The 14,541-nt window shown below is 41.4% G+C and overlaps 1 protein-coding gene across 1 annotated transcript in view; it reads left to right on the forward strand.

The window, feature by feature from the left end:
* The first annotated feature begins 263 nt into the window (after positions 1-263).
* The window catches only part of SYNPR (synaptoporin), a 364,043-nt gene continuing 349,765 nt past the window's right edge, over positions 264-14,541 (forward strand). The window contains exons 1-2 of the mRNA XM_045832290.1: positions 264-569; positions 683-748. Coding sequence (XP_045688246.1) covers positions 552-569; positions 683-748 — 84 coding nt within the window. The 5' untranslated portion in view covers positions 264-551. The remainder of the gene's footprint in view (positions 570-682; positions 749-14,541) is intronic.

Below are 14,541 nucleotides of genomic sequence, written 5' to 3' on the forward strand. Positions count from 1 at the left end.
AAGTTACCAGAACTCACCATAACTCCGCATGTAAAGTGTAGGTGCCTTTCTCCTAACCCGAAACCCTTTTCTTCAGGCAGGGAGCCTCTTGGCTTATGGTGCCAGGCAGCCTTCCCCCACCAAATGCCCCAGAGTTTCCCCAGAACCCCAGGGCGCGAGGCGCGCAACGCGCAGCCCGGGCCAATGTCCGTGGTTCTGCTTCGCCCACCTTCTCACCCTCCCAGCGGAGATCGCATCTGGCCAATAGCAGCCCTCCCCCAGCAGCTGGCTTTCTCTCCTCCCCACAGCCGCTCTCCCACCCTAGCCTTTCTCTCACAGCCCTTAGCTTCTCGGCTCGGCTCCGGAGCGTGGACTTAGCTGAACACAGAGCGCAGAGCCAGCGAGCTGGACCTCGCTCTCCTAGGGCCCTGCCTGCCCGGTGTTTCTTCGGCCTCGCTCCTCGCCTCTCTTTTCCCGAGAGGTGGTTCTTGACACTGAGGACGAGACCTCGGTGTCCCTCAAACTTCCCCTGAAAGGGAACCGGTGGGGGAGTAGACCGAACAGAGCCAGCTATGGATCCTGTGAGTCAGGTAGGACGCAACTGGGCAGGGCGGCTGGTGTTGGGGACCCTGCGGCTCCGGAGACGCACGCCAGCCCCTGCCTCATGCTGTCCCTTTCTCTCTCCTGTCTCCTTCGTCCAAAGCTGGCCTCAGCAGGCACCTTCCGGGCACTGAAGGAGCCCCTTGCCTTCCTGCGAGCTCTGGAACTGGTGAGTAGCAGTTTGTGTACGGGGAGGGGGCCCAGTCGGCCAACCATTGGGTGAGGAGTGGTCCGGTGGGTGCTCTCTGCTAGGTTCTGCTCAAAGCCCGGAGTTTAACAACCCCCAGCCCCTCTCCCTTCAATCCTCCCCACTCCCAAGGTGCTATTCCGAGGACAGGATCGAGGGACTGCTTGCAGATGTGAATGTGGACGAATTTTTGCAGGCGCTTAGCCTAGGTGTCTTCTTACCTCAGTGCTGTCTACCGCGCGGGGCTCGTGAAAGATGTCTCCTTCTGAGGTGAAGATGGGAGGGGCTCAAGTGGAGGCTCTGTCTCTGGGTTTGGCTGCTCACCTGGGATTACGCGGGGTTGAGCGGAGCAGCTGGGAGTACTTGGCCAAGCTCGGAAAGTTGGTCAGCACGGGACAGCTCTTCACCTGGCCTGGGACGATGGAAGCCTGTGGTGAACTGCTCTGCTGAAGCTCCAGGGACAGAGAAGCTGCCAGGCTGTATCTGGCCACAGAGCGCGACTCCTTCCTCCTGTTATAGTTTCTCGAGGCCTCTTCTGATTTTTCTTCAAAGATCTCTCAACCTCTTTTGTGTAGCTTTCTCTACCGACCTGTCTTTGTGAAGTTCTATTATTCGTCCCTTAAAGGAAAAAAAAAAAAACAACACTCTGACAGTCCAATGACAACTTGGCTAATGACAGAGGAGTGAGGCAGAGAAACTCACAGGGCCACAGAGCAATGTTAGTGTTGTTGGCTTTGTTGATGGTTATTCACAGTGAAATCTGCAGGTCACACGTTTCCTTTTGCTAGGAGCTCTGAAAGCCAAGTGAACCTATCTCAATGGAAAGTTCAAAGCCAGTCATGTAGCATTAATCAGAGACCCTACCACTGACTAGCTGGGAAATTATGTAAGAGCGTGTTGTCTGCCCAGATCTTACCTCCCAGGGCTAAAATCTGTCTCTGGCTGCACGAGAGAGAGGGGGGGCGGGGGCGGGGAGAGATTTTTCTGTAGGAGATATTGTGGTGCCGGTTTATTACATGGATGATGTACAGGATAATCACACTTGCTTTATTTACAGACCTGCATAAAATGGATGACTATATCAATTTGATATATATCAAAACAGAAGTTGGAAAGCTTGAACTAGAGGTTCTGGGATGGCTATTCTAAACCTGTTTCCTTTACAGCCAAGTTAAACAAACCAAACAGTGCTCACAGTATAGGAAACTTTCATTTGGCTTTCTCAGAATTCTGTCCACATTCATTCATTCAGTCACTCAATAAACGTTCCCTGTGACACAATGGTGTTTTTGATGAAAAGAATAGCTCCATCAACAAGCCATTCAAAAACCTGACATTAATTTTTCTGACATAATCTCTTCTTGTCTCACATTGTTGCTTACCTGAAACATTAATTTTTATTCTCTTCAATCCTATTGCAGTATTATTTCATGCTATGATTCACCGCACAGCCTGTACCGACATATTTCAAAGGCTGGCAAACCTAGATGACTTTTTTAAATGCAGATTTCTGGACACCAATAAAAATATTGAGAAGATGAGTGCTTTCCCATGAACGTATATTTTAAATAAGTGCCCTGGATAATTCTCATGCACATTAAAGTTGGAGGACCACTGCCCTGATCACCCTCCAAACTCAAAAGCACATTTTACCTTAAAGCTCTTGCTGTTTCTGTTCATACTGTATATAATGCTTTCATACCCTAAGCCTAGAAAAAATGTTTGTCTTTTAACCTTAGCTAAAACATTACCCCCAGTGACGATTTCTGTTATATTTACTCTTGCCCCTTTTCTCTCCCCCAGACTGAATGGTACACCCCACTCTTTGGGCTTTTGTTACATTTCATTCATTTTTTTTCATTTATCCATCTATTCCTTTATCCATGAAAATTTATCACATTGCATTATAGTTGTTATTTTTGGTAGTGGTGGTGGTGGTGATGGTGGTGGTGGTAGAGTGTGTGTGTGAGAGAGAGAGAGAGGGAAATCAGAGAAAATTTATTACATTTAAAATATGTGTAATCTTTCCTTCTCTCTTTTGGCCTCTAAGGCTCTAAGAAGAAGGGCTTTGGCTTTGACATCAGTTATTAGCCTCTGATTTGTGAAAGAGAACTGGAATAATGGACAAAAAGTGAGTAAGTTAGTTGATCTACATTTAAGAGAGACATGGGGGCAGAGAGAGGTTAGTTGCTGAGAAAGTTAAAGTTGAATTCAGTGGAGAGGAGGAAAGAAAACGTTTTATGCTCATGCAGTGGCATGAAGAGTTACTCTGAGATCTTTTTCTGTAGGAGATATTGCAAGGAGAGTGTGATCTTTTAGATGGCAGGAAATTTGTTCTGTTCTTCTGTTTCCCATTAGTGCTTTTCATGGTGGCTGGTGAACAGTAAGTGATCAACAAAAAAATGTAAATCTATGGTGACAGAGCACTAAAAATATCCCAGTTTCTCCCATTCTGTGATGGAGCTTTAAAGTTGTATTCTCTAAAGTCTTTAAACTACAGTCCTTTTGTTTCAGTATTTATTCTGTAGAAACCAGTTTATTTAAAGGGTTTATGTTCAGAATATTTATTGCAACATCATTTGTAGAGGAAGCAATTAGTAAGTCTATTAATAGAACAATCCTAAAAATATGATTCACATGTGAAATATTATATTATACTGCCTTTAAAAAGAATGAGTTAAATTAATAAGCATTTACCTAGAGGTCAATATATGTAATTGCGTTTGATAAAAGTAGGTGAGAAACCCTGACTGATGTGGCTAAGTGGACTGGGCACTGGCCTGTGAACCAAACGGTTGCCAGTTCGATTCCCAGTCAGGGCACATGCCTGGGTTGTGGGTACAGGTTCCCAGTAGGGGGCATGTGAGAGAAAAGGATACAGTGATGTTTCTCTCCCTCTCTCCTTCTCTTTCCCTCTGTCTAAAAACAAATAAAATCTTTTAAAAAATTAAGTGAGAAAAATGAGTTTTATTCTTAGTGTTTGCTAAAAATTTTAAATGGAAGAAAGTGATTTTCATTCTTTTAATCAACATATGGAAAACTTATTCAATAAGATTTCAAAGTAATGCACAAAGTACAATACTATTTTTGTAAAAATAAAAAATTAAAAGTAGAGCTTGTGTTTGTGTGCATGTGTGGATTTGTATGAGCATAAAGTATAGTTCTACACCTCTGAATTGTTAAAATTGATTTTTTCTGAAGTAATTTGAGGTGTGAAGGGGAGAGAAGAGGAGAGGATGACGGAAAGCAGTGGTATTCTAGAAGAATCATAGGCATATCTGTTGCGTGGGTCACCGGCCAGCAGTGATCACGGAACGCTGCGGATGGCTCCACGATAAACACGTGAGAAAAAACACACATGCACAGAGACAGACTAGTTTCTGTGGGGAAGTAGGGACGAAATGGCCACCCCCCCTAGTGGGGAGCGCGCTGATTTACCGTCCATACCTGCTTTTATTAGGCTCATTCTGCATAATAATTCAGGTAAAGTACAGTACTCATTAGGGGGAAGTAAGGAACTATAGAAAACAAAGAACTCTGCCGGTCTATTGAGTTGGGGGTCAAAGAGCTGTAAGACTGAGGAACAAAACTAACTTCCTCCTAAGACCCTTCTTATTCAACTGAGAGCATTCTAAACAAAGAAGGTTTCACAGGAATTTACATGTTCTTTCTTAGGCCTGATCACCCCAGGGAATCCGCACTTCTCAGTACAGAGCTGCACCACCCTGTCATTGTTTCAGGCTTAGGTGGAGCAAGGGAACTAAGGCAACTGGGAGACAAGGAGGTTTTTTCCCAGACGCTGAGAACTCAGGCTATGTCAAAGCTGAGGAGTGAGGGTCTATCACCCCCTTTTTCTGCAGCCCCCCAAGTCCTTCTTTTGGGGGACCTCCCAAAGTGATCGTGCCTGTCTTAGGTCGTTCCCCCCCGTGGGGAATCTTACCTGTCTTTGGCTATCTGACCAAGCTTTTTGGGGTTCAGTCATGAATAAAGCAGCAGAAGCAGCATTCCTGCCAGGGAGATAAGCTTTTGTCTCCTTGCTGGCTTACGGTTCCAAGGGCATTCCCTTAGCCTTAGCCTAGGTGGGGGTTTCAGCTTCTGATACCAGTCAGGGCAGTTCCCAACACATATCCCTTGTCCACAGTGTAAACATGAGTAATTCTTAAAAATAATTCATATTTTCAATTATTTCCTATGGATTGACCATATGAAGTACTGTTGCTTCTAAAGCCAACCTCCACTTTTGGATTTATAACTTTAGAAGAAAATGCACTTTATTTATGTGTTCTTTGCTTAGGAATGGCTCATGGATACAGTGGATTTAAAGTATACATAACATATAAAAGTCAAACCTTCAGGGAGAAGCTTTAGCCAATTTCAAAGATTTTGAGGTGGAACTCCCAAATCCTTAATCTCTACTTAAATAAGGTCAGGGGACTTTTCACTATATTTTGGATCAAAACCAAAAATCAGGACACAGCTCTGACTTTGGTGCTCTGTTTCATTTATTCCCTGGTGATAAAATAGGTCCAGAAAAATCTCTTAAACCATTATTTGGGAATATATATATATATATATATATATATATATATGTGTATATATATGTGTGTGTGTGTGTGTGTGTGTGTGTATACACATATATATACACACGTATACACACGTGTGTATATATACACACATATATACACATATATACGTGTATGTGTATATATACGTATATGTATATATACGTATATGTGTATATATACACATATACATACACGTATATATACACATATATATACACACATATACACACGTGTATATATATGTGTATACATATATATGTGTGTGTGTGTATATATACATGTGTATATGTGTATATGTACATGTGTATATGTACACACACACACACACAATTTATATATATTTAAAGGGCCCAGCAGAAAGTTTTGCTTGAATGTGGTTCGTAGGGTATATGAATGTCTCCTATGAGATGGACAGCAGTTTGAACATTTCACCTAAAATGTCATATAGTATCATTGAGTGTGATATTGTTAAGTTACAGAATTACATACTTATGATTTTGTAATAAACAAGGGGCATTATTTGTGCCTGGCCCTTTATATTGAATTTACCCCATTTCTCAGACTTACTCTGAAAAAAAATGTTGATATAATTCTGCCTTCTACTGATGATTCTTATTTTATTACTTGAGTACATTGCCAGTAGGACTTTGATCTGTGGGTTTTTTCCCCCTTAAAAGTATTTTGTTAACATATTATTTCTTATCTCTACTACTTATAAGGTTCTGGATCTGCACTTGTGGATTTATATAATGGATCTAAGGGACTCCAACACATCCACATTGTCTGGGGACAGAATTGGTGCAGATATTAGGTCATCAAAAGGATTTCAAATCTTCAAAGTGACATTTGCTTTGTTGACATAGTCTTCCTGTTACAGGGTGCAGCCAAGAGGGGGGACCCCAAATGGGCATTTAAAATGGGGTCCAGAACTTAAGGTGTCCAGGAGATTTTAAGATGTCTCCATCCCCCCCACCCAGGGTGTGGGTTGGGGGAAGGGACAAATGGAGCAGGGTCATTGAGAGCTGTTTTGCATAGCAACAGCCTTGCAGCTACCCTCTGGTGTGGTCATTTAACATCTCTATAGCCTTTGGCTGGTCACTTAGATATGTTAAATAGCTGTGGCCATGCCCTGGGCCAGGGGAATGGAAGTAACTTCCCCACCAAGATGTGACTGGAGGCAGATCCCCCCAAGCTACAGCGCCTGCGTGGGAGCTCGGAGATGATTGGCTCCAGGACATGGGGCCACACCTGCGCAGACTCAAGATAGCAACCCAGTAAAGCTGGAAGGATACAGTTCTGGCCTGTGAAGCCGAGTGTGGGAGGAGTTGGAAATGAGGCTGCAGAGGAAGATTGGCCGTGGGGATTTAAACCCAGACTTGGCGGCCATTGAGAGAGAACCACGCGGCTTTGGCAGAATGGGGACTCTCCACTTCCCGCAGCCCTGAGGAGGGAGAACCACGCGGCCTTGACAGAGTGGAGACTCCCGCAGCCCTGAGAGGGAGAACCACGAGGCCTGGACAGAGCAGGGACCCCCACAGCTTGAGAAGGGGGAACCACCACCTGGTTTTAGCAGAGATCCTGGCGACTCAGCCGAGGGTGCCGGGTACCCAGGGAGGTCTCCCAGTCGAGATGGAGGACTAACTAAGAACCAGAGGACTGTCTGAGCCATGGACTTCGTTTTCCTTTCCTGAGTTACGGTACTCTGGACTGGGCAAAGGGGGAAGGAAGGAAGGACTGTGACTGTGTTTGTGGGTGTTTTAAGGGACTTTGGGATTTTTGATAAAGACATTAGGTCACTACTTTAAGTTTGTATAGCATTAAATAAACATTTCCTTTCCTTTTCACAAATCTCTGGCATTGAGAGACGTCTTTCCTCTGGCGGCGGACATAACGGACCCGGGGCCTTCTTTCAATAATAGTATATCATCCCAGGCCCCCCTTGTTCTGTTCTGTAACATTCCCACACAATGCTATAGGTCCAGATTAAGTTGTTATAGAATTAACTGTGGAGTCAACTCTCCCGATATCTTTCTCATTCTTATTCTTGACATACACCCTGAAATGTTTATATTTTTTAATTTTTTCACATTAGAAATCATTTTATTATTATTAAATTATTTTATTGTTTGTCAATTACAGTTGTCTGCATTTTCCCCCCACTACTCCCCAACCCCACCCAGACCCATCCCCCTCTTTTGCTTCCACCCTACCCCTTGGTTTTGTCCATGTGTCCTTTATAGTAGTTCCTGAAAACCCTTTCCCCCATTATCCCTTCTCACGTCCCCTCTGGTTACTGTCAGATTGTTCTTAATTTCAGTGTTTCTGGTTATATTTTGCTTGTTTTTTTGTTGTTGTTGTTGATTATGTTCCAGTTAAAGGTGAGATCATATGGTATTTGTCCCTCACCTCCTGGCTTATTTCACTTAGCATAATGCTCTCCAGTTCCATCCACACTGTCGCAAAGGGTAGGAGCTCCTTCTTTCTTTCTGCTGCAGAGAATTCCATTGTGTAAATGTACCATAGTTTTTTGATCTACTCATTGACTGATGGGTACTTAGGTTGCTTCCAGCACATGCATATCTGCTACCACCCTTGGACTTCACATTTCCATGGTGCCTTTCTTTTCTGCTTTTCCAAGCAAGGCCAGCTACTCCAGAGATGTAATATGTTTGATATATGAAGTATAGGTCAATTTAATTTAAATGGAGGCATCTGCTTTACATAATCTTCATTTTTTAATCAAAATTCTGAACTATTTTCCAAGCAAACATCATACTGCTTACTTCATATTGCTATAATGCAATCATTATGCTATTATCATTATACTATAATGCTATTATAATGCTATCATTATAATCATATTATTAGCAATACAAAGTGAAGCATGGTGATCTAATCTAATCTCATTTTATCTCATCTCATCTCATCTCATCTAATCATAGCCAACATTTAAACCCCTAATGAGAGAAGCCATCTTTGTCATGCAGGCTTCAGATGAGGCACTATATTTCAGTGCTTTCCATATATCATGTGAGTCTGTATAACCGTAATATTCACATTTCCCCCATGAAGCTCAGGGATGTTGAATAACTCAACTCATCAAGAACAAAATTGGAGAAAACAGCAAGATCAAGATTTGGGCATTCTCCCTCCAAACTCTATTCTCTTAAGTCCTACACTCTTCTGCCTCCTTCAAGGTCCCAGGTACCTGATGTGCCTTATACCTAATTCTCAAAGAAACTTTAAAGGGCAGATAGTATTATGTTTTATAGTGTTTATCTCAACCAGTAACAAATATATGTGGAGACTTCTCTGGAAATGACAAGTAGTGTTTGTATTTAGAGATGAACTCAATAGACAGTGATTGTCTTTCACTTTGTTTTATTTTCTGTTGGTTATTAATTAACCAAGGTATAGTAGGTTCCCACTAAAACACAGCATTTTTTTCATATTAAATATGTATAAAAAGACTTTAATCTTATTTTTGGTCATTTTTTTCCTATTTTCTTAAAAAAATCTGTGTGCATGAGTCAGACAATCTCCCCCCCCCCAAGTATAAACAAGACAGGAAATTCTAACATACATCTTACTTAAATATTTTATTTTTATTAATTTTAGAGAGTGGGGGAGGGACAGAAACATGGATGTGTGAGAGAAACATGGATTGGTTGCCTCTTGCATGCCTGCAACTGCATACCTTGTCCACAACCCAGGCATGTACCCTGACTGGGAATCAAACCAGAGATCTTTTGGTTTGTGGGACAATGTGGGACATTGTCCCCCCACTTTGGGGGACAAGTCCACTAAGCCATACCAGTCAAGGCAACAACTTATTTAAGTTATGCCCAGCAATCTGCTAATGGGAGTATGATGCAATTTCAAAGCTATATTAATGAGAATTTAATTATAACTTTCTAGCCTCACAATTAGTGACAAAAACCATGTCAGTTGGAATGTGAATCAGTAAACATACTTACCATAAAAGAGCAACTCACCAGTGTGCTAATGAATTCATCACCTAATGCTCTTCTGAGTTTATTAAGACAATTGGTGTTTGGGCTCATAAATATAGAAAAAAAAGAAAAATATTTCTTACAGAATTGAATCCTGACTTTATTCTTTACTAGCTTGGTAACCTTCACTAAGTTTCATCTTTCTCATCTGCAAAATGGGGCTGGTAATAGTTCTTACTTCAAAGGGTTGCTTTAAATAATTAAATTACTTAACTCCAAGTAAACAGCCTTGCACAGTAGGTGGACTATAAGTGCTGAACAAACTTATATGACTATGAAGGTGATGATGATAATGAGGATTGGGATGATTCTGCTGATGATGGAAAAAGAGGAGTAGAAATCCATTGGAGAGTAATTTGGAAAATTATGGCTGACTTGTTATAAATTAGAGTCTTGGCAAAATTCTGAAGCAGAAAATCTGTGTTCCCTCTTGCTAGCACCTCTTTTGAGCCCCTCTACCTCTAACTCATGCTGCCATAGTTATTTTTACTATAGTACGAGTTACTCCAAGGATGTGCTCCTTGAAATATCCTCACTTCAAAGAACATTCCTGATAGGTCAGTGTTGATCCTAAAGGAAAAGTTCTAGTGGAAGAATTATAGGCACTTAGTTCTTGGAAGTTTTTTCTTGAGTTCTAGAGCAAGAATTTTCCTGATCTTTTTCAAATCATAATCCATAAACATGGCTTACCCTTGAAAGAGTTTTAGTGTGTCCAGCTAAATTCTCCAGATGAAGGTCCCTACAGGGTCAACCATGGGTACTTGTAACCACACTGTTCTACCCAGGTGCACCTGGCCCTTGGGAGTCCGCTAGATGGGAGGGAATATGGAAAGTATCCTGGACTGATGCTCAGAGACACCATCCTTAGTTATCTGTTCCCCAGAGAATTCACATTTTTCCTGGATCCAGGTATGAAAATGATTATGTGTTATTAGAAAAAATACTGGAAAGTCTCTAGGGAAATGTTTTTACAGAACCACTACCTGCTACAAGTCTTCATCTTCAGTAAGCATGTATTTAACCTGGGTTGTATTTGTAATTATTCTTGTTCATTCTATTATCTTACCCTTCCTTTGAGAACTTCAGTTTCCTCACCTGAACACTGGGGACAATACTCTTTGCCTACCAGAGTGTTGGAAATTTTAAGTGAGATAAAGCACGGAAAACATTTTGTAAACTATTAGATATCCTCCAGAAGTAAAAAATCATTGTAATCATGATGATGGTGAGGATAAATATGTTTTTCCAATCTAAGTGACTCTGAAAACCATAAGATAATTGCCCTGGAGAGTAGGATGATGCTGAAGTATAAGTGCCTGATCTCTGCTCACTGACGGGCTAAGTCTTTCCCAATCACCATCCACCCTCCAGCCTCTACCCCAATCTCTTCAGTCTCTTGGGAACCTACAAGAAAGACAGATGCTGCCAGTTGAAACTGATGCACCATCAAAGTTTGCAGATGTCCACCTTCACCCATTTTAGATCTCATAGAGAAGCCAAATTCTTGCTCTGTACAAATTTCACAGTGCTTAGACGTCTGGGGGCTGGTTTCTTGCTGATCTGATGGACTTTTGTACAAGCTACTTCCTCTGCCTAGAATAATTTCCCTCTCTTTTTTCACCAAACCCCTTTTAGCTGGCAAATTCCTTTGGTGCCTTCCAATATCTGCTTAGATTTCATTTTTGGAGGAGGATCTCAGTGAGTAGGGGTTGCCTTTAGATGAAGTCTGACGGCTGCCAGAGCACACTCTTTAATGACTTGTTTACATTTTGGCTTCTCAACCAGACCATCTGCTCAATGAGGGCAGGGATCTTGTTTGTCTTGTCCATCAGTACATTCTAAATCTCTAACTGCCACATAGCAGGAACAACTCCAGGAACAACTCCAGCGACATTCACAAATCACCCAGATGGTAGGTGCTTAGTGAAGGAAGTGATTGGAAAAAGTGAGGGAAGAAAGAAGGAAGGAAAGAGAACAAGCAATGAATATAAGGGGAGACCCCAAAAATCCAGAATTATCTTCTGAAGGATGGGCCCCTTATAATACAGTCTCCTCCCACTAGATGAGTGCTCCAAGAACACATCTGTATCAGTGTACCAGCTGGTGTTGTTGTGAGAGGCTGTGTTTGGCTTCAGTGAATGTTTTTGAAAATTCTTTCAACGGTTTGCCCATTTCATGATGGATGACTTACAAGTGCAACTGCCCACACTGCATTGAGTGTTCAGCAGTTTCTGGGGAAAAACAAAAACAAAAACGGCATGACCCTGGTGCCCTACCCTCCCTATTCACCAGATCTCACCCCAAGTGACTTTTTTTGTTTCCCCAGATGAAAAAAATTCCTCAAAGGGAAATGTTTGATCAATGTGCAAGAGATGAAACAGGAAATGGCAGAAGCACTAAAAGGCATCAAAATCAACAAGTTCAAAAACTGTTTTGAGCAGTGGAAAAAATGTCTTGATAGGTGTATTGCATCAAATGGAGAGTAGTTTGAAGGTGACTGATGTTTAAGCATGCAAGAATGAATACACAATTTTTTAATAAATAAACTCTTTTTGGGGGTTCCTAGTAAATGAATCTTTGAGAGTATATTGGATGCAGTGCAAATTCCCCTTCATGATTTCCATTATGAAGAGGAATTATGAGGACTGCCTTAGAAATAATTGTTTAGCCATTACTCTTGGTTGTAGAGGAGAGTGACTCATCCAAGCTGACTCAGTGTCAAGTAAAAGGCAGATAGATCATACACACTGCATGTACAGGAGGAGCCCTCTTACAGAAATAAAAGTGTGAGGCCTAAAACAGGCCCAGTCCACACACCCTGAGCTCCAGACCATGAGCACAATGGCCTTAGGAGATGCACTGCTGGGATTGTGGCTTGGCCACTGTCCTGTGTGCTCTCTTTGTGTGTCTCCTTTCTGCTTCTCATTTAGCTTCTTCTTCCTGTGATCCTAAGCTTATGTCCTAAGAGAGACCATATGATTGGCTCAGCTATAATTTTTTCAGTTTGGACACAGCTCTCAGCCCCAGGCCATATCAGGCTATGGATTGGCTGCCCATGCATCAGGTGTACCCTGCTGGTCCTGTCTCTTGTGGCCTGAATAACAGGTGTCATGAGATTCAAACTGGGCATCCTAGACTGTTCTTTCATTGGGAGAAGTGGGAGGGCCAGTTCTTCAAGTCATGGGCATGCTAGGCTCAGAAGAGCTCTACACGTCTGATAGAAGAATAAATAATTATTTTCACCAACATTTCTTCCATTATAGTACTTTTGTCAAGAAGATGTAGCATCTTTGGGGGATGTATTGCAGCACTTCTGGGATCTCTGTGATGAGGATACCATTGGTGGAATCACACTGATGAAGTTATCTGAAGGGTTTACCTTGGGTCCTAGGACACATGGGGCTCCACCAGCTTGTACCATCTTGTCCATCATTTGAAAAGCCTCTTCCTGAAAGGAATAATGGGAAGTGATGAGATACTCCACTTGTGAAGGAAAAAGTACTTCCCCAAATAACATATATCTCATCTTTGTTCATATATTATTAGGTTAATTCAATTCTGGCTGTTCATGTTAGAAGACCATATTAGAAAAGTACATTAACTGTGCCCTTTGTTTATTAATGAGGTAGAAAACAGAAAGGAATGAATGTGTGTTTTTTTGTTTCAAATTCAATATTCCTTTCCAAATTAATTTTTTTGTCCTGAATATTTACTCGTGGAAGACTCATTGGCTTGCCTGGTGTGATAGGTGCTGTTTGTTTGAGAAAGGAAAGGTTAGGAATTGGTTGACAACAAGAATCACTCAGAGAAAACTGAAAGACAGCCCAGGGCTTGAAGGAGCATGGGCTTTGAAATAGCCTCTTGCTGGAATCCTGGCTCTTCTTTCCAGCTCTGGGACATTAAGCAAGTTGCATGATTGTTCTGATCCTCAGTTCTGCAGCCATCAGATGAACATTGTAAGAGTCCTGTCTTTTGATTGCTGTGAGGGTTACATAAGATAATGCATATAAAAACCTCAGCAGTGCCTGGTAACTGTAACTAAAGAAGAGTTTGTTCAAGGGGATGACAAATACAATTCAGTATTCCTAAAATTTCTAGCACAGTATAAAGTTTGCTCAATATATTATTGTTGCATAATTTTTTGTTTCTATTATCTTTCCATTGGGAGAATGTTTATTGTGAGATTAGAAAATATGCACAAGTAGTATTAACATTAATACACAGAGAAAAGCTTTATACTAGATGCTATATGCACATTATTTCACCTAATCTCACAAGTACCTTTGAACTACAAAACAATAACCCCTTTTATAGGTGAAGAAACTGAGACCTAGAGAGGTCAAACAACTTGACTGAAGTCATACAGCTAGTATGTGATAGAGCCAGGATTTGAACCCAGGCAATTTGATGCCACACTCTTCGATCTTAATCATTTTTCCAAGTTACCTCTCATTAATAGTGATCACTCATTACCTCTATGTCTTGGAAGTAAAATGATTTCATCAATGAAAACAGCAAGGGCAATATATGTAATTTTTTCTTAAAGTCATGTCCTTTCATTCCTAACTCAGATCCCTTTCTACTATCTCATGCTGTCAGAGCACAAAGCAAAATTTAAATACTCTCATAATGACTAGGGATATATACATCTTCTCAGGAACCTTTTTACTTCTTAAAAATGCTCCCATTCCCAGAGAAAATTTTACTGAACTTGTGTATCTTTCCTAACAAAATTTATATTCACTGATCCATTTTATAAAGAAATTCAAGTTCAAGGATGTGTTATTAACACATGTCTATAAAGAGCTGTAGAATTCAGAAAGGATCTGGATATTTAGCAAGATAATGGAAATGTAGATTATTTTGGGGTACTTGATAAATTACTCAAGTCATACAGGTTCCATCACGGATACAAGAGGAGCAAACGAATTTTATCTGCCCAGTCAGTGTGTGTGTGGGGGGGGGGGGGAGAGAAGGAGAGGGAGAGGCCATTCTTCGAATTTGTCATTTTTTAGGATCCACATGCCAAATAAATGATATACTCTCTATGGCTTTAACAATAAGTGCTTATACATCCACCTGGTCTACTGTGCAACTGCCTGGCTGTACATTCATGCCTTTAATTCACCTGATGGCTTTGCCTGCACCTGATAGTTGACAATACCCATAGGATCCTTCTTGAAGCTGATATCTAGAA

This window comes from Phyllostomus hastatus, unplaced genomic scaffold (assembly GCF_019186645.2).
Source record: "Phyllostomus hastatus isolate PE091 unplaced genomic scaffold, TTU_PhHast_1.1 phas_contig_16, whole genome shotgun sequence".
In the NCBI taxonomy this organism is placed as follows: domain Eukaryota; kingdom Metazoa; phylum Chordata; class Mammalia; order Chiroptera; family Phyllostomidae; genus Phyllostomus; species Phyllostomus hastatus.